This window comes from Lepisma saccharinum, chromosome 14 (assembly GCF_977018435.1).
Source record: "Lepisma saccharinum chromosome 14, izLepSacc3.1, whole genome shotgun sequence".
Classification (NCBI taxonomy): domain Eukaryota; kingdom Metazoa; phylum Arthropoda; class Insecta; order Zygentoma; family Lepismatidae; genus Lepisma; species Lepisma saccharinum.
The window spans coordinates 40794257-40814982 of NC_139242.1; the positions used below are offsets into that span (position 1 = coordinate 40794257).

At 36.7% G+C, this 20726-nt stretch overlaps 1 protein-coding gene across 1 annotated transcript in view; it reads right to left on the reverse strand.

The window, feature by feature from the left end:
* Window positions 1-4160: 4160 nt before the first annotated feature.
* LOC145998805 (uncharacterized) overlaps window positions 4161-20726 on the reverse strand; it is a 55354-nt gene continuing 38788 nt past the window's right edge. Inside the window, exons 8-11 of the mRNA XM_083135428.1 lie at window positions 19340-19540; window positions 12864-12973; window positions 6611-6732; window positions 4161-4807 (exon numbers count right to left, since the gene is read on the reverse strand). Coding sequence (XP_082991554.1) covers window positions 4478-4807; window positions 6611-6732; window positions 12864-12973; window positions 19340-19540 — 763 coding nt within the window. The 3' untranslated portion in view covers window positions 4161-4477. The remainder of the gene's footprint in view (window positions 4808-6610; window positions 6733-12863; window positions 12974-19339; window positions 19541-20726) is intronic.

Sequence of the window (20726 nt, forward strand, 5' to 3'; positions counted from 1 at the left end):
TACTTGTGGCGTCTGTGGTGTAGTGGTAACATCCTCGACTTGTGCGACAGGGGTCGTAAGATCGATTCCCAACCCAGCAGAAACTTTTTCACAAGATGAAAAGCATTTCACGAAATATCTCTTCAGGTTCATGGAAATAATGTTGATTTCTTCCAAGAGTTGTAAACCTTAAATTCCACAGCTATCCATCAATTTCAGCAGACAATCAGATACCACGTGACAGGTGCAGAAACCAGATAGGAAGCATAGCTTAGTCATCAATAAGGCTTGGTAGTCAATGACCTAGAAATTATTTTTAAAAAATTGCCTAAAAGACTTTGTGCTGAAAATGAAAGTTTGTTTTTTTTAATATATGAAAAGAGAGTAGTTGAATAATTCAATAAAACCATCTGTTTGGTGGTTTAAACTACTGAAGTGAAGGTATAAAAGCAGTTACGGTGAATTCGCCGTTATCAACCGGTGTGCAATCACAGTGCCAGAATAGCTATTTTTACAAAATCCTCTTTCCCTAGTGGTAGCTTTGGGGAAGAGCAATTTTAACGTTGTCAGTTCTAGCCCAAGCGGTGGGCGTAATTGGCTGTTTGCATGCGAGTTCCATTGCAGGCAAACATGGCAACAGAGGGTCACTGCCATAAAGGCGGTATCCACGCAGATTCCTGGCCCAGCGCACTTATGAGTGCTAACTTTGTTTCTATATTTTATCTTTAAGGCTACGTAATATGCACTGCAACCTTTTCATTTGGATTAAATCATTCTGTTTGGCATACATAAGATTATAACTTTTTTAATATTGTGATTAAAAGCCCATTTTTGAATCCAAATTGATGAAAGTTTCTATTGCTTTTCAAAGAATAATAAAAACAATTACTTAAGAGTGATTGGTAATAATAATCAAGGATGTGTTATGTAAATTAGTTTCAAAGTAATTGCAGACTTTTCACAGGTTGCATGCCTACATTGAGTGGAAAGTTAGTGCTTTGAAATAAATCTCATCTCTGAATTTTATACCTTAGTGTCAGAAAGAAAAAAAAAACAAATACATTGAACTGCTGGAAACATTCGTCGAATTCCACATGGAATTTTTTTTTTACGAACATTCTGAAACTAAATTATTCCACTTAATTACTAAACTCCATACTCAATGTATCTGAATGCCATTAAACAAATAATAATAATAATAATCTGAGGACTTTGGATTTGAACCCGCGACCATTAATTCTTTGGGAAAAGATATCTCTGGCACGAGTACTTTACAAAATACTCTACAACATTGCTTGTAGCAAGTGCCTTGAAATGTGTTGATGACTGCGTAAGCTACCACTTTTCTATGCGACAAACATATTGTCGCTGCAAATTGCGAGAATTATTAATTTTCGCTCATTGCACAGAACTTTGCAAGGTGTTCTCACATTTGACTTGCATAAACTATTTGTAATTATGTCCTTTTGTGAAGAAACTTCACAGGGGTTTCCTCCAGGTGGACAACTAGCGAGTGCAGTGTTTCCAACTTCACAAAAGTTTCTCTGATTCCAATTTTACCATGTCGAATCACATGTATTCTCTAAAATAATTCGTCACATTTAAGTTTTCCGTTTTGTTCTCTATTAATATGTTAAGCAAATATAGTTTGTGAATTCACTTTATAACCAATCTAAATCTTTTACCACAGTGTTGTTCGTCTAGTAGAGGGACCAGCAGTAAAGTTTGTCTACTCTCGTCTCGTTCTCAATAGCTATGTTGCCAAATTAACGATTTCTGGACTTAGAAATCTTTCAGCGCAGTCAGATAACATTTGGAGAAGTGTATATTCCATTTAAAAACAATTTGAAGTTAAATCTTCTAAAATTTTTTGCAATTTTATGTGAGAATCCCTTGTGGAATGGAATACAACCGAATTTCTTCACAACAGGTCTCATCTTTGTCCACTTTCCTTTTTTTCCTTTAGGGATGTATCAAAGCTGCGATTACCGATGTATGGAAATCTGCATCGGCAAAAATCAGATATTTAAACCGGTACAGATAATACTAAAGTTTTACCTTCTAGTAAGTTTTATATTCTGATTTGTAAGATTCATTGAAAATTAGGTTAATGGATCTTCATCACTGTGGAGTTTTTATGATAAAATTATTGTAAAAACTTATTCACAGGATCAACCTACCTGAAAATCAAAAATAGAACAATAGATTTCTGAACCGACTATTCCAGGATCCACTGTTGTATTGGAAATTAAAAAATGAGTATCCAAACCTGAAGCAAGTGGCAAGAAAATACTTGGGATACCTGCTGCATCAGTATTCAGTGAATGAGTGTTCAGTTGCTGGACAGATATGCGAAAAGACAAGTAGGTTACTTCTAGAAGTGCTTCCAAAACTCATGTTTCTGAAGTTGAATCTGCCAGCATTAAATTTCCAATATCAAGAACAAGAATTCATTTTGCATTTCAAAGAACTGCTTGTGTACTAATGATAAATCTCTGAGAATATATATGTATGCAATAGAAATGTTGTCATGCTGAAAATAACATTCCATTTCTGTTGAATAATCTTATGTATCGGAATCGGTATGGGTTCCAAAAAATTATTGGTGAGTACATTGGCATCAGTAAATTTTCAGCTTCTTGACATCCCTAGTTTTCTTGTAACTTGTCTTTTGATTTGGTTCATTCTATTAGTTTTGAAACTATTTTCTTTCACTATCTTGAAAAGCTTTTCTTCTTCTTTCATGATATTTTCATTATTTGAACATTCTGGTACAACAATGGATAATGTGTATTTAATTTTTTTCCATAAGACCACAAAAACTATGTTCAAATAATGAAAAAAGAACAGCGGACAAAGATGAGAAATCTGTTGCAAAGAAATTTGGTTGTATTCCATTCCACAAGAGATTCTCACATAAAATTTCAATTTTCTTTAGAAGATTTAACTTCAAATTGCTTTTAGATGGAATGTACATCACGAATACAAAATGAGAAAATCTGTGCCAGATGTGTAATCCACAGAAATATAATATAATATAAGTTGTTCATGTTCAAATGATTATGTAGGAGAAACATCAAGAAAAATGGCAATAAGATGTCCCAAACATGATTTGGAAATTATAAATTTAAACTCAAGAACAGGTTTGACAGCTCACATCACCAAGGAGAAGCATATGATTAAAAAGAGAAGGTTTTTAAAAAGAATAACAGGAGCCATAGATTTGAATGTCCGGGAACATCTGTTCATTGCACAAGAACACTGGAAGAAATTAAATAATGAGAATGGCAACATGATGATACTTGGGATCTATAATTTAAAAAATGTGATAAAAATCTTCATTTAAAATAATAATAATAAAAACAGACTGCTTGTTTCACACTTCAGTTGCTATGCTACCACAATGTAACATTGACAAAATCCATTGTATTATTGATTCCTTTTTGTTGGAAAAAAATAACCATTGTTATAACTGTATCTTTATTCAAACTAGGAATAAATGTCTCATGAAGGGAGAGTGTGTTCTCCTAAAACGTCACAACAAAAACTGTGTTTTTATGTTTGTAACAACCGTAGATCACAAGAGAAATAATACATATAAGTTGATGATAAAAAACTGGAATGGAGGCTAGATCATATTTGGGGTACGAGTTAATTTCTTGATAATTGTGGCTCAGGGGGGCTAGTTAACTATTGTATGCACTTTCAACCTCTGGCATCATAAATGCATGTACAGCGGAACCCCGATTTTACGTTCCCTTATTTTACATTTTTTGTTGGTCCCAACATAACAAACAGTTGTAAAATGTTCATTTTACATTTTCTCACATTTTAAGTATTTTCAGCTTGGTCCCCTGAAAAACGTAAAATTGAGGTTCCACTGTATACATTATAGTATTCTCAATATTTTTTTCACTAACGAGCCCCAAATTTTTTACTTGTACAGGGGCCACAGTAAGCTGTGCTATGCAATTGATACCTGGTTTTAAAATACAAATAAAATAGTTAGATGCCAGAACATCCCTCCTGTGGTATATCTTTCAGCAACAAACACAGACACCCCCCACAACCTCAAGATGAAAGGGATTCAGTTGCTTGTTTAGTGTTGATATGACACAGTTATTAAACAAAGCTCAACACAGCAAATCCATCTTTTATTTTTATTGTTTATGTGATGACACTGAAATATGTACATAAAAATTCATCACTACGCAAGGAATGTTTGTGTATGTGGATTTGTTTCAAAGAACTTATGCAGAACAGGGCAAGCACAACACATCACTACAAGAAAGTTGCTAACTGTGGCTTTGGTAATGTCAATATTAGAGAATTTATAACACAAAATATCCAAAACTTTATTGATATGAAAATTGCAAAGAAATATCTTGGTGACGCAAACTTTTCACCAAAAAACTCAAGAAACAAAAGGAAATCTTCTCAACACACTATTTCTGCATGTGACGATTACATTTTTCACACGTTTCATTCAGAAGTAATTCTAAAATGGTTCCATTATCTCAAAATTGAGAATGCAACTCATGAACCATATCAATGGCAGAGTCTTAATATGCTGCATGTTGTACTTGAGTTCTGGCTCAGACTTTCCCTCTTGGTATATAATATAATGGGAGCATTTGCTGAGGAGACTGTCCTTATGTGCATGGTAAGGCACAGTGCATTCTGCTGCTGGAATGTACTCTGGGTCTGGTTCTCGTGTCAACACAATCCCATCTCCACTACGTGCCAATGCACTCAGTTGATTTTTCTGAAGGGGAGCACCGAAGGTTCCAGAAAAGTAAAAATGGCATCCACTAAAGATACCAGGGAGCTACGAAAAGAAAACAAAATGCCCAATGAAGGGTTATTACTAACAAAACACAAAAAACATAAAAGTAAAAATTAAATCAAAACAAACAAATGCAAAAAAAAAAAAAGTTGGGCGTATCAACTTTTGACAACTGAAAATATGATCTTGTCATGTTAAAATAATAATAATAATTGAGAATACATTTTAAGGCTCATACAAAACTGCAGAGTATTTGTTTTACATACAAAAAATAAACAAAATATAAAGAAAAAGCAATAATAAGATTTGGAGCATATAATGCTGAGAAAACAAGTGTTTCTGTGTCTTAGAAGAGTTGATACCTGGTAGAGACACATGGCACAGTAGTTTGTATCCCACTTTAAACTGTAACTCCAGTCCTAATTAGCCTGCATAACTAAAAACCATAAATTGGACTTAAGAAGAAGTATCTTTTGAGAAGAGTAATATAATAAAAATACAAAAGTTCACGTCCGTTTTTCTAGACATATGGATATTCCATACGTATATGCAGATTAAGATGATATAATGTATGTACGTTAATATTAAAGGGTTACTTTGCAAGTTTCTTAGATATATTTCAGTACAGAATTCAATTTTGAACCTTCCAAGCATGATACACCCAGCCAGAAAACAACATTTTCTATTTTGGGAAATAAGTCAATTTTACCTTATGAACACTTTTCATATTTTCTTGTATGTACGTATTGCTTGCATTGTAGAATTGTTTCTCTTGTAGTTTGCAGCTCTTACAAGCACATGAACACTATTTTTGATGCAACGTTTTTGGAGAACACATGTTCCCTTCATCAGACATTTATTCTTGTTTCATTAAGGTTACAGTTGTAACAATATAGTCAATTTAACAAAAATAAAAATAAGCAGTTATAGTACGAATCCCTAATTAGTCTTCTTATCACTAGCATTTGCAACTTGTTTTTGAATTCCATAGTGTACACATTACGAGTTCTGAGTGAGTGCACGGAATGTGTCAACAGCTGAAATCAACCATGGTGAGGTGTGTGGATAAACAGATCATGAGTACCTCAATGGTACGGAGATGAGTACGACAGTTTAACGAAGGGCAGAACAATGTGCATGATGAGGAACATAGAGGCCAACCATCTGTGGTCCATGCAGTGGAAGAGAAGATTACAGAGAACAGATAAATCACCCTATCAGCACTTTCAGTCCATTTACCACACATTAACTGGTCGCTGCTTCATGAAATTATCATCAGAGGAGCATCGTTCTACGATATGGGGATACAAAACATGTTATCTCATAATGATAAAGTGCCTCAACAGTGGTGGCAACTATGTTGAAAATTAGTCTGTAATAAACCGTAACTTTTCGAAAAAATATTGTTCATTACAATGCTTGCCATAATTAGGTACATGCATAGTTTCTTTTCGACAAAAAATTAAGTGTGAAATTACAAATTGGAATGTTAAATTTACAAGTTTTCAAAAGGTCCTTCATAAAGTGCTCCAGGTGGCATGCATAACAATTCTTGCCTTTGGTACAGGATGAGAACACAGATTTTCAACATGGCAAGTACAAATGCAAAACTGGTTTAAAAAGAACTATCACAGTAAATCTTGAAACTGTTGCACAATCAAAAGTTATGCAAGATACCTTGGCCCCATCGCAAAGTTTATAGTTTTGCAGAGATGCCCCAATTGGCACAAAAATGTCAAATGTAGTTCAAGATAAACATACAAATGCATAAAAAGACACCGAAGAGGAAATATTCACAAAGAATGTAGCAAAGAAGGGACAATATTAACTCTCACATTCACTTACCTGTTTTTGTGCATTGAGTCTAGCCTTCTTGGGTGTTTCTGTATTTGGAAAATCTCTTGTTCCTGTCAGTTCGAATGGTTCTGGATTCACAATTTCTTTCATGTCCAAACACAGACGTGCCCCTACAGAAAAAAAAATATATATACATTTTGTTTCAGTTGATATCACCCTTGAATATGTTATACAAGTATGCAACTATCTTGGACCAACATGATATGGACTGGTGTGTGTACAAAACAATAAATCTCATCACCACCATATCGAGTTGGTCCAATAGTTTGTACTTTTCATGCTAGAGATGTTTCATAAGTTAAGCACCGACGTGAGCACGCTACACTGCTGACATACTGCAAGCTTTCAACCTGCATATTTCATTCCTGCCTACCTCCAGAGAAATTCTTTCCTTTGCATTTTGTGTAGTCTGGATTAAGGATGGCCACAAAATGAGGATAACGGATATCTGGATAGAACAGATTTGATGAAGAATTTGTAGCAAATCCACACAGTGGAATACAAAAATGAATAATAAAAGAATATGTGGATAGCCCGAAAAACAAATAAATGACAAAACTGTCTGGATAATGCACACATTTGGATATCCAGATAATATGGACACTTAGGATATCTAGATAATCAGCATATTTAGATTAGGGATGGCCAGATCCGGATCCTGGCGGATCCAAAATCCAGATCCGGTTGGTTCTGGATCATAAGGATCCGGATCCTAAAATTTTTCGGATCCGGAATCCAGATCCGGTACTTTTGGATCCGGATCCATTTTGCCATCCAACATGCGCTTCTTTGGAAAGTAAGAATGTGCTTATAACATATTGTTACCTGCTAATATATATATACATACATAATGGATAAAAGCAAGGAGGGCCAAAAGGGCTAAGTAAAAATCAAAGAAGGTAAAAGGAAACACTCACCGGACAGTAGAAAAATTCAAAATTTTCGCTAATTTCATAGCATCATCGGTGTGAGGAGAAATAGACGGAACCGGAAGTTGGGGCCCTGCAGAGTTGCCAGGTTCCCATCGAAGAAGAAGCGGTGCGTAGAACGAAAAAAACACTGTTTCGTCGCCAGGCTCGTCGTAAACTGTGTGTGTGTAGGATGAGTTGGGAGGGAGGGCGGGAGGGTGGGTGGGTGAGTGTTGGGCATTACTGGGTGGCCTTGTTCAGGCCAGGAGGAGAGGTTGCACTCATGGCCGATATATAGGCCCTCTCCCATCTTTTGCGAACAGAGGTGTTGGCTGGTTGGGGTAGGAGATGGATGATCGCTACCTGGAAGCAGTCGTTGAAACTGATGTTGTGGTGGTTGGTGTGGACAGCGACAGTGAAGTCCAGGTTGTGGGTGGAGGAGCGGTGGTTATTGATGCGGAGGTTGAGGGCTGTTGATGTTTCCCCCAGGTAAAAATCACCACAGATGTTGCAGGTGAGGATGTAGATATATATATATATATACAGGGTGATTTTTTTAAAACTCATGGTTTTCTTTGTCGTGTAAAATTTGTAAATGAAGTATTATTTCCATGCGGTTTGTGGCAAATGAATAAGGAAGGATGGGAGATTTATTGGAGTATGTTTACTGGTTTATATGTATCCTAGGTAATATCGCCCACGCCTCAACAAAAACAGCAAATATTCACCAGTGTACCTTTCGCGTCTATATGGTCTGGGGGTTTCGATGCAGTGCGGAGGTTTAAGTTTCCTCCTGTAGATAGCACCGTTGTCATTGTCAACAATAACCAGGAAACTGAGCTCTTATATTGTTGTGCTGGAAAGTTGTGTGCTTTTGCGTAATTGTTGTGCTGAAAAGTTGCGTTATTGTGATCAGGACACACAGTAAGAATGGTGTACTCCTTGCAGGAACGTGTGTTTATCGTGAAAAGTTTTTGGAAACACTGATTCTGTTGTTGCTACGCAAAGGGCATTTAGAAACAAATTTGCCTCACGTTCTGCCAGAGACAGGAACACAATATTTTTGCTAGTGAAGAAATTGGAAGAAACAGGATCGCTTCGGAGTGAGACAGGGAAGCATCGGACCCCGTGGGCAGGTGTTGTGGAAGATGTCAGTGCTAGACTCTTGAGGTCGCCCAAGAAATCTCTCCGTCGTTTGTCACAAGAAACCGGCTATAGCTATTAAACATGTCAAAAGGCAGTGAAAACTGCGAAACTAAGGGCGTACAAAATTACAGCTGTTCAAGAATTGAAGGATCCAGATAAATTTAAACGTGTAGATTACTGTAATTGGTTTTTAATGTTTATTGTGCGTAATCCTGATATTCTGAAAATAACGTGGTTTACTGATGAAGCCTGGTTTCATCTCTCGGGGTATGTTAATTCTCAGAATACACGGATATGGGCAGCTGAAAATCCACATAGTGTAATCGAAATTCCGTTGCACTCACAGAAAGTTGGGGTATGGTGCGCTGTCTCAGCATCACGTATAGTGGGTCCAATCTTCTTCAATGAAACAGTGAACACAGAGCGGTACAGGGCAATATTCATGGAATTTGTTGAAAGTTTGGACGACATTGAACTCACACAGGGTTATTTTCAACAGGATGGTGCTACATGCCATACATCGCATGACAGTATGGCACTGATTGAAAGTTTCTTTGCGAATAGGGTTATTTCAAAGGGATTGTGGCCTCCGAGGTCTCCAGACTTAACTTCACTTGACTTCTTTCTGTGGGGCTTTCTAAAGGGATGTGTGTACAAAAACAACCCTACATCCCTGGAAATGTTGAAGCAGAACATTATCACTGAAATTGCGAACATTAGCGCAGAAACACTATGTCAGACAGCCCTTAACATGGAACGGCGTGTTCGACTTTGTTTACAGGAAGGAGGGCGACACTTTCAGCACCTTTTTTAAAGGTGAGATGTTATGTCATATGTCTGTGCCATAATTTTTATGTTTTATTTATGTTTGAGTGAATACAAAAAAAACAAACTCATTTTCATTAATTCAGTTTAGCAAAAATCCAATACTTCAATGTTATTGTAGGGTACACTGGTGAATATTTGCTGTTTTTGTTGAGGCGTGGGCAATATTACCCGGGATGCATATAAACCGGTAAACATACTCCAATAAATCTCCCATCCTTCCTTATTCATTTGCCACAAACCGCATGGAAATAATACTTCATTTACAAATTTTACACAACAAAGAAAACCATGAGTTTTAAAAAAATCACCCTGTATATATATATATATATAGTGTGTGCGCGATTTGTAATTAATTAATACACTTACAAGGGAGGTCTAAGTTTCCCCCTCCGAATTTCCATGAAACTTGGCAGGTGTATAGAGGCCCCCCCCCACCTCAAATGTCAAGATGAGGAGAAATTGAAGTGGGGATCTGATCCCGAAACCAAGTAAATATGGCATAGGAAGAAACAGGGGGCATAGGGCCTCTCTATACACCTATCAAATTTCATGGGAATCGGAGGGGGACACAGGGGTCAGATGATCCCCACGTCAATTTGTCCTCATCTTGATATTTGAGGCGGGTTTTGCCCCCTAAAACAGTTTTTTAGCTGAAACAAAAAAAAACATGCATTTCTTCCTTTGGGCCCCTCTATACACCTGCCACGTTTCATGGAAATCGAAGGGGAACACAGGGGTCAGATCCCCACTTCAATTTGTCCTGATCTTGACATTTGAGGGGATTTTGCCCCCTAGAACAGATTTTTAGCCGAAACAAAAAACACATATTTCTTCATTTGGGCCCGTTTATACACACACCTGCCAAGTTTCATGGAAATCGGAGGGGGACACAAGGGTCAGATCCCCACTACAATTTGTCCTCATCTTGACAATTGAGTGGGTTTTGCCCTGTAAAACCGTTTTTTTAGCTGAAACAACAACAAAAAAAAACACGTATTTCTTCCTTTGGGCCCCACTATACACCTGCCAAGTTTCATGGAAATCGGAGGGGGACACATAGGTCAAACACCCACTTAAATTTGTCCTCATATTGACATTTGAGGGGGGTTGCCTCCTAAAACAGTTTTTTAGCTTAAACAAAAAAACACGTATTTCTTCCATTGGGCCCGTTTATACACACACCTGTCAAGTATCATGGAAATCGGAGGGGGACACAGGGGTCAGATCCTCACTTCAATTTGTCCTCATCTTGACATTTGAGGGGGTTTTCCCCCCTAAAACAGTTTTTTAGCTGAAACAAAAAACACCACGTATTTCTTCCATTGGGCTCCACTATACGCCTGCCAAGTTTCATGGAAATCGGAGGGGAACACTTAGATAGGCTCCCTTGTTAGTCTTACACTTTGTAATTATATAACACTGCATATATTATAATGTTTTATTTTAATTTGTAAAACTGTAACTGTAGAACAATTGTATTATTTTTGTATAACATTTCTATCTTGTTATATGTGTTAAAGGTTTCATCCTGGAATGGAATGTCTCACATTTATGTGTGTTTTCATTTCCAATACATTCGAATGAATACATATTCGTTTCAATGGCATTTACAAAATCATCTCTGACATTTTATGTTAAACAAGTAAGATTATTTTTGTGCACGAGTGTGTTAGCCGATGAGTAGCAAAGTATTTTAGGAATAACACTTGAAAAAAATTCTTGTAGGACTAACTAATGAAAAATGTATTTGTAATCGAAGACCATAATACCTTTTAAGGTGTGGTAATATTATAATGGGATTGAGATACGAATCTCTCGGATCCGGAACTTTCAGATCCGGATCCGAAACTTTCAGACCCGTAACACTCTGATCCAGATCCAGATCCGAAACTGAAAAAACTTAAAATGCAGGAAAATGTAAAATCGAGGAAAATTTATTAACATTTTACTGTGTTAGGGCCATCAAGATTGAATGTATAATGCAGAAAAATGTTAAATCCAGGAACGTAAAATTGGGATTCCACTGTATTAGGTTAAAACTTAAATTGTCACCTATGGCTGAGCCCATTACGTGGTTGGTTTTTGATCTTGCCACCAAAGTTCTCAGGTTCAAATCCCAGCATGGGTGTTCGTGAACATCTCCTTCATTAATCTCACATAATCATAACTGATCCTCATTATAGTGAATAGCCAAAAGAAAAGCAACGTTAAATAACAAAAATACAAATACACAAATTTATCACTCAGTGCTTTTAGACCAAAGCAACAACTGCCGTAAGATTCATTATATTTAGTTATTCCAATACCTAATCTTTTATGGTACAACAGAAGCAGTACCCTATTGTTTCTTTTACTAGTTGAAAATCCCGATGCTAGATGACACTATTCTAAGTAAATTAAACATAAACCCAATACAGAAAAAACCTCACTTTTTCCACTTTTCAAGGGATAAAAGCAAAAAACTTTAAAATGTGGGAAAATGAAAATTCTCACAGTATTCTGTTTTATTGTGTCAATGGAGATTGAATGTACAATGTGTGAAAATGTTAAAATCCAGAATCATAAAACAAGGGTTCAGCTGTATGCAATAATCGAAGCACACACCAAATTGTGAGTTTATACAATTTCTTTAATAATCCCTGTAGATTAGAGCCTTCTCGTGCACTTGTGTTAATGAACTTAAGTGAACAGTCAAAAGATGGCGATCGAGGCATTCCCAGTTAAATCTTAGATCTCCATGAATGTCTTGCTATGTTTAGTGAAGGAGGCCTCCCCGATGGCGCAGTGGTAGCGTCGTCGCCTTGTAAGCAAGGGGTCCCGGGTTCGATTCCCGGTAGAGGCACATAGTGGTTCGGATCCCACTTTAAACTGTAGGTCCAGTCCTGATTAGCCTTACTGTGCATAAAGTGGACTTAAAACAACAAATCAATCCAATCCAATGTTTAGTGAAGGATGCTGTCTCTTATCAAATTATTCTTGTAAACAAGTCTTTTGTCCCGTGTAAAATGTATTAATAATAAGGAATCAGTGAATGTTTGAGCCATTGGTAATTTCATTAAAAAAAATATTAAGACTAATTGCATACAAAAAATGAAAATTATCAAATGAAAGGATTGTTAATGGTGAAAACATTATTTGCTATGGGGACAGTACAAAACATATTGTGTATAAAAAGGATGCAACAAAAACAACATGCAGTAGATAAAAAAGTTTGTCGTAGAAAAAAACATTTCCTATCTTTATCAAAACTAATAGATTTGCATAAAATTTAGCACTCTACTCTTACGATTAAGAAAATTAAAACTGAACATTCCCAAAATATATACTTGCATATAACCTTTTAATACGATACTACTTACAATCCAATTTAACAACCCATTTTCCTTGTAAGATGCCCTGAAGAACAGGCATGGATGGCTCTAAAAAGTTTTGATCCAGAGCAGAAACAACAACGTGTGTAACATCAGACCTGAAACGAAGAAAATGATGCATGCACATAAGATTTACATTAATGCATAACACATGCATAAATTAATGAAATGTAGTTCACCTCTCCGAAGAAATATTTCCAATATTTTGCAAAGATCATATGGAGAATAAAGTGAGATGAACGTACAAATAAGATGATTCTGACTCAGTACAGCCTCATATGTAGGATAAATTCCATCGGTCAGAACTAGTTCCATATTAGTGCAAGTGTTTGATTCTTGACACGTACATACAATCATAACACCAGCTTCTACGTTACATTAATGAAGGCTTGGCTGGATCTTTGGCCAATGTCAGGGCAGCAGTTTTCCAATTTTCATCTCCTTTCAAAAAACAGCTATGGTGAAAAATAATCTAACAGTTATTTTTAGTGTTTTTTTTATGTGCGATGTTTTGTTCTGGTTTCCCAGAACTTTCTCAAGCTACACTAAGATATACATACAAAAAAAACAACCTCACATGGCTAGTCACTCTACACTTCTAAAGAATGAATGTGTGTCCTTATTTCCTCCTAGGTAAACTGGTTTTTCCTTGCAGGTGTTACTTACAGCTGGCTGTTTCTTCCCCTCCCCTCCATCCTGTAACCTATTCTTCTTGTCTTCCCTCCCCTCCTCCTTCTGGTCACACTGACCCCCCCCTTTCTGCTTTAACTCATCTGGCAAGTTGAAATCTTCCATTTTTGTGCAGAAAATTGAAGGTGGCTCAGGAAACTTAACCAACTTACTTTCCACATGCTTTTTTACAAGTTCCACCCATTTCATTCAAATTTCCCCTTCATTCTTGTTTATTTTCTCTCCCCTGTTAATGCATATGCACTTTGTTTCTGCCATTTTTCTCTCTCTTTTCCTTCATTTGTACCTTCTTAATCTTGTGCCCATATGTCAACATATGCTCACTCAATGCTGTTCTTGGATATTTCTCTTTAATGTCTCTTCTATGTTCTTTTATTCTCTCATTGATGCTTCTCCCTGTTTCACCTATGTATTTGCTTCTACATCCACCACATTCTACTTTATATACCCCTGCCGTTGCCAATTCATGATGGAAGTTAAAGTTTTTTATATATTTCTTAGCATACATGTTTCACATTTTACTAGTGCTGAGCTCTTGAACCATACAGCTACCATCTAAAAAAAAATATTAGAATCAGAGCTGGGACAAATTAATTTCTGTTTTCATGATTAGATTCAAGTGATGAATTGTAACGGATAATAATTTTTGTGCTACTGAGTGCAACACCACATGTAACGACCCCGGATCGTCACAAGTAAAGACGGATCCACCTCTATGTTTGTTAGCTTCTATGTAAATATTGTTAATTCAAGATTGTAACGAACTCGGATCGTCACAAGTAAAGACGGATCCACCTCTACGTATAATCAACTTTTGTAACTATTTAATGTTAATATAGGTAGTTCAATATTTTCCCGTTCGCTTACGCTAGCATCGCCGACCGTATATAAGGGCGAAAGCTTGGCGGGCAAGGGAGTTAGATTCCGCCTGCGGGCGAGAGAAGGTGTGCTCCGCTACAGCGAGAGACCAAACACCTAAAGGAGAGAAGGTGCCCTCCGCATGAGCGAGAGTCCGAGCACCGTGGAGAAGTTCTGCTCTGCTTTCGGGGCGAGAGAAGGTGCTCCCCGCTAAGGCAAAAGTCGAAGCACCATAGAGAAGTTACACTCCAGCTTCTGGTGAAAGAGATAAAAGGCCCTTATAATATTTAGTTTCGGCTTATCCCACCTAATAATGGGAAAGTATCTCGGTTGCTTTGTAAGAAACCGGTTGAAGTAAGAAATGTGTTTTTCCGTATCCCTACTTGTATATATGTATAGGATAATTTTAGTAAGATTAATGAGTAAGCTTCTCAAGGTACTTATTATTGTTAACCCTGGGTAGTTTTGTTTTTAAAACGTGTATATATATATTATTATTTTGTTAAGGAAATAAACTGGAATATAAACTTTCATCACCTGTTGTTCTGTTGAGGTAAAAGTTATTGGTCCCATTTTATCTGAAATCTTTGGAGAAGCTCTTTTAACACCCGATCCCTGAGAACTATAGAGTCTCATCTCTCCACCGAAGAGACAGTTAGCATTATGGGTAAATTTATGCACATTACGAAATGTTGTCATTCTCCGCAATGCGCTCGCTGTGCTGGTGTGTGTCTCCGTCGACGACGGAGGACGTTGCACACTTAACAATGTTGATACTGTCTCCTACTGTACACAAAAAAATGTAACTAGATACAGCAGTTGGACAGTTTTTTTATTGAGTGTCAGGGAAGAACCACCAGCCACACAGTGGTAGTCAAGGCCCCTCTCAAGGGGGTTCACCAGGTGGTGGCCATAGTAGTGGCCTTTTCTCTGGCCTGACCATTGTGCAAACACACAGCCTAATGAGACCTCCTGCCACATAATAAAAGTAAAGAAGTAATCTGCATAGTCTATAATACACAGTGACACAACTCAAAAATAAATGGGTTCTATTTATTAAACACAATAACAAAAAATATAATAAACAATTTTGTCTAACCCACTGTTATAACTTACATATAAAAAAGATGCCTGAAAAAGGATTACCATGATAGGGTAAAATATACATGAAACCTAACATGATCTTATTATTGTACACCTGAAAGAATTAAACTTTCTACAATGGTATCAAACCCCATAGTGCATCATACACCAAAATATAATAAGAAAGGTAAGCTAATTAAGCAAGAGGGCTCATATCACACATGTGAAGGTTATAATTAATTCTTCCCTTTCTAATGTTTTTAACCCCCCCCCCAAAATAATATTCATATTGATCCTTACAATAGGAACCCTCCTTCCTATTTATTTCACCTAATGATATGGAGCCTGAATAGGACTTTAAATTTAATTTAATATCATTTATTACATTTAATTTACACACCAAATAATCAACAAAATACAGAGCACCACTTAAGTATTTCTTAATTCAAGCATTAGTATCATCAATAATTTTAACAACAGCACTAATTACAATTAGCCCAATAAATCTTAACTTACAAATTCAACTTCTAATTTCAGAAATTAATAAAAAATAGGAGCTGCTCCATTTCACATTTGAATGCCAGAAAAGTTATAGAAGGAATGACATGAATTAATTGCCTAATAATAGTAACCATTCAAAAATAATCTAAACATAATCCTAATTACTAGAATTGGGTTATCTGCAATTATTGGATGTGTGGGAGGCCTAAATCAAACCTCATAGAAAACCTACAACAATGGCTGAGGTTTCGTCTTGCTGACCACACTGCACACCTTTGAGACGGACAGTCGATAGGTAGGCTGTTACGCCATGGGTTATTATTTCAACTGTCCGATTCTTTAGATGAGATGATAAAGACAATCAACCATGCTGTTCGAGCTGAATATCACATTGATCGACCTTATGAACTTACTTGATGTAGGTTCAAACAGTTGAAATATTGGCATTAAAATGAATATGTGCCAGAAAAAAAGTAAAGTATTTATAAATGCTAAAATATTTTTCAAAACTGCTGAAGAGATAGGTTTGGAAGTTAACAAAAATAAAACTAAATATATGTTTACAGGCTGAAAACAAGTGCTAGGTAATAATCAAAATCTAATTATTGATAACAACTCATTTGAACAGTTTCCAAATTCAAATACTTAGGAGTAATATTAACAAACGAAAATTATATTAAAGAGGAAATAAAAAGTAGACTTAATTCAGGAAATGCATCTTACTTCTCTATTCATAAACTTCTGTCTTCTCTTTAATATCTAAGAAACTAAAAGTTAAAATATACAAAACAGTAATTTTGCCTGTAGTATTATATTGTTGTGAAACTTGGTCCCTTACATTGAAAGAGGAACATAAATTGAGAGTATTTGAAAATAAAATCCTTAGGAAAATATTTGGACCTAAAAGGGATGAGGAGACAGGTGAGTGGAGGAGGTTACATAATTTAGAACTACATAATTTGTATTCATGTCCAGATATTATTAGAATAATTAAATCAAGAAGACTTAGGTTGGCAGGTCATGTGGCACGAATGGGAGAGGAAAGAGGAGTTCACAGGATTCTTGTTGGGAAACCAGATGGTAAGAGACCTGTAGGAAGGCCAAGACGAAGATGGAGGGACAACGTTGAGATGGACCTAAAGGAAATCGGTAGGGATGGAAAAGAGTATATAGATCTTGCTTAAGATAGAGACGAATGGAAGGCCTGTGTTGCTGCAGCCATGAACCTTCGGGTTTAAGAAGGCTAGAGAGTTAGTTAGGAATTCTTGTCCAACAACCGACAATCATTCACTTTTGAAAATTTGCATATGATTTTCGTTTTGTACTGCAAACCAGTACTTAAAGCGTAAAAGATGACAAGAAGTGAACTTTCTTACTTGTACTACCATACGAAATGAACATAGGATGTCACGTGGCCGATCGGCCAACACAATCACGAAGGTGAGACAGAATATTTCGCGGGAGCGACAACAGATGGCAGCGTGCCAAAGAACGAGGAAGAGAGTTGACTGTAGAAATCAGAAGAGGAGAAAGATGATTATATGTATTATAGTAAATAGGAAATAAGTAAATGAAGAATATAAAAATGTATATAAGAAAAAAATAACATATTATAAACAGCAGATTATGATGTTCCAAGGATATACTCATATACGGAATATTCAGGAAAGTTAATAAGCGAGATGATTTCATAACTGTCCTTTCCTGATCTTTTAGATCGGAACTGATATTATTTTCCTCTGGCGAGGAAAACCTCGCCAGGTTTTGGGTTGTTTGTCCCCGGTGGCACTGTTGTCAAATTAGATGCCCCGAAGCAATTTCTGGTTGCACTAGCAACATTAGTAGCACTGGCCCAAAGGCAGCGAGCGTTTGCTATTAGCTATCCTTGGTTATTTCCCTTTGGTTTGGCATAGGAGGTGGCACTGTTGTTAAATTAGACGCCCCTGAAATCCTCTATAGCTTTGGTTCAATTCTCGGCGAAGAATGCAGCATAATTATTTTCGAGATTATTGAGAAGAGATATAGTGAAGAGAATATTTGTGATAAATAGAAGAAATAAGATTTTTGTTGCAAAAAGAAGAATAGAAGAAATAAGAATTTGTAGCAGAAAGAAGAAAATAAGAATCGCTGCAGAAAGAAGAATTGATTTGAATAGATGATATAAGAACTGCTGTAAAAAGGGATGACCATTCGTTCATAGAAGAAATCGACATCATAAGAAGAAAGAAGAAGCCTTTCCTTATACCAAAGAAAAGAAGTTGCACGGGTAGAAGAAAGAAGAAGTTTTCCCTTTTATCATAGAAGAAATTGAAGAGAGAAGAAGAAGAAGCCAACTCTTTTACACATAAGAAGAATATAACTTATGTATATCCAATCCAGCTATATATTCTCTGTATGTTGTTAAGTCTCAGAATATAGACTCGCCTTTAATTATATCCTTTGGCTATAAATGCTTTCTTATTTGCATTCTCGAACCAAGAACCCAATAACCCTGAGATTAAGATTTATGTAGCCGTGGTATAAGTTTATTTCAGAAGTGCACACAAGGGAGGTAGCAAGGATAGATACTGTAACGTTAATTTGTAATTTGAATTTCTCTTGGTAGTTTATAAATTTATTCTACAAATCTTTCAGAATTTTTAGGTAATTTTTCTAAGTTTATAGGGCATTTTATTTCATGTGTTAGGTCATAAATGCATTTTTAAAGGCCATTTTTTGGCAATTTTAAGGTCATCCAAATCCTAGTGATTACATAACATGTAATTTAAAATTCTGATGTAAGGTAAGGTAAAGTTTGCACTTTGCAAACTTTCCTCGATCTTGGCCATTTTGGAGGTGGTGATCAGCACCATGCTCTGACTGCCTTTACCCCCCTCCCCAAGATTTCATTTTATGTCAGGCTGGATGAGCCCCATAGCTGCTTTATGGAAGGACAAAGCCAGAAAAATTCAGACCTTAGATCACGCACACTGGGAAACAAACCTTGCATGGCAGTCAAATGCCCTAGCAACTAGACCACAGCGACTCCAACATCCTGATGTAATTCTTGAATATTTTTAAACAAAACTATTCACAAATTGATACATATTATTTATTACAAACTAATATTGATCAATATTATTTTGAACAACTTTCAATTGTTACAATGGAAGCGATAAGAGTATCGGCATTAGCTTCGTAAAATTTGTATTATTCTAATATTTATACCCTTAATGATAAAACAAAATCTAACCGTATCCATTCAGAGTGGTACAGACTTGGCCCCAGAAAATACTATAAGTAAGTACCACAACAATTTTTTTTTCAAACTTGGATCAAAATTATGTACTTACGTAAAGTCATGAACAACCTTCCCCTTGACAATTTTTGAGAGCTTCGTCAATATTTGCTTCTCATTTGTTTTTAGACCACAACATAGTAAAACAACACGTGATGGAACAGCTTGACTAGAACATTGGACTGAACTTGTATTCGGTGACACCATGACTTTGGTATTTAAAGCCTCCTTCATTGCTTCTGTGTACGCTAGGTCTCTGTAATGAAATGAATAAAAAAATTACTTGCACTTCAAATTTTCTAAAATGATGGATTTTCCTCACCTGCAAAGAAAAAGATACTAAGTTGAGACAACAACTTACCAATCAGAATGCACGTTCAAATTTGATTTGGATGAAAACACAAAATGTGAGGTAAAGCACTGTAATGTTAATTTCTTATCTACACAGTTAGCCTAAAAGAAATAGACACTTTCAAAGTTTTACAGAAAGAAGAGTTTCAATAAAAGGACTGAAATACAGGCTGGGGCAGCGTTCATAGTACATTTTGAAAAGCACACCATAACCGTACGTTCTCAATATCCACGTCCATCATCCGTAATTGCAGCAGAAAGAACTCTTGCAGTATTCGTAGATGCCGTCTGTTCACTAGTGACAGTCACAGCCACATCCAAGTTGTCTTCGAAAAAAATATGACACTACACCCCACCATACAGTGACATGGGCGCTGTGCAAGGGCTTCACATGGAGTACCTGCGGATTCACACCACTCCAGTAATGCAGATTTTGTTTATTAACAGCACCACATAACTCAAAATGTGCCTTATCTGAAGTAAGTAAGGTGTGCGTCAACTGTGGACTTTCCTGCAGGAGTTGACACATGGTTCTGCTAAAACCATTTGCGTTGAATAAAATTCTGAGGCTTAATTTCCTGCACTATTTGGAAAAGGATGAAACTGGAGATCCTGATGCAAAACCCGTCTGAAGGAACGCCAGGAAATACCCAAAGCTTCAGAACGTCGCCGTGCAGATCGTTTTTGGCTTCGAAGAACTGCTGCACGAACGTTTTCAATCACATCCGGTGTACGCACAGTTCTTTCGCTCCCTCCGGGCTTCCGGTTACAGGCAGAGGCTGTTGCTCGATAGGAACTGACCCACCTGGTAATGGTTCGTCGATCTGGCACTTTCCCATGCTGTCCAGTCGAAATGTCACCTAAATATTTGCTGCGCAGCAACAATATAGAGTCATTAATTCTGAAAAATGTTTCGACAACGAAGGCATGCTGCTCAGCACTCCACTCCTCCATGACAAAGAACCAAACACAACCACACACAATGGCACCTCCTACACTACTGCACGCTGCCACCTTGGCGCGCATAGATTGCATTTTGTCATTTTAGTACGCAAGTCAAAATGCACTATGAACGCTGCCCCATCCTGTAC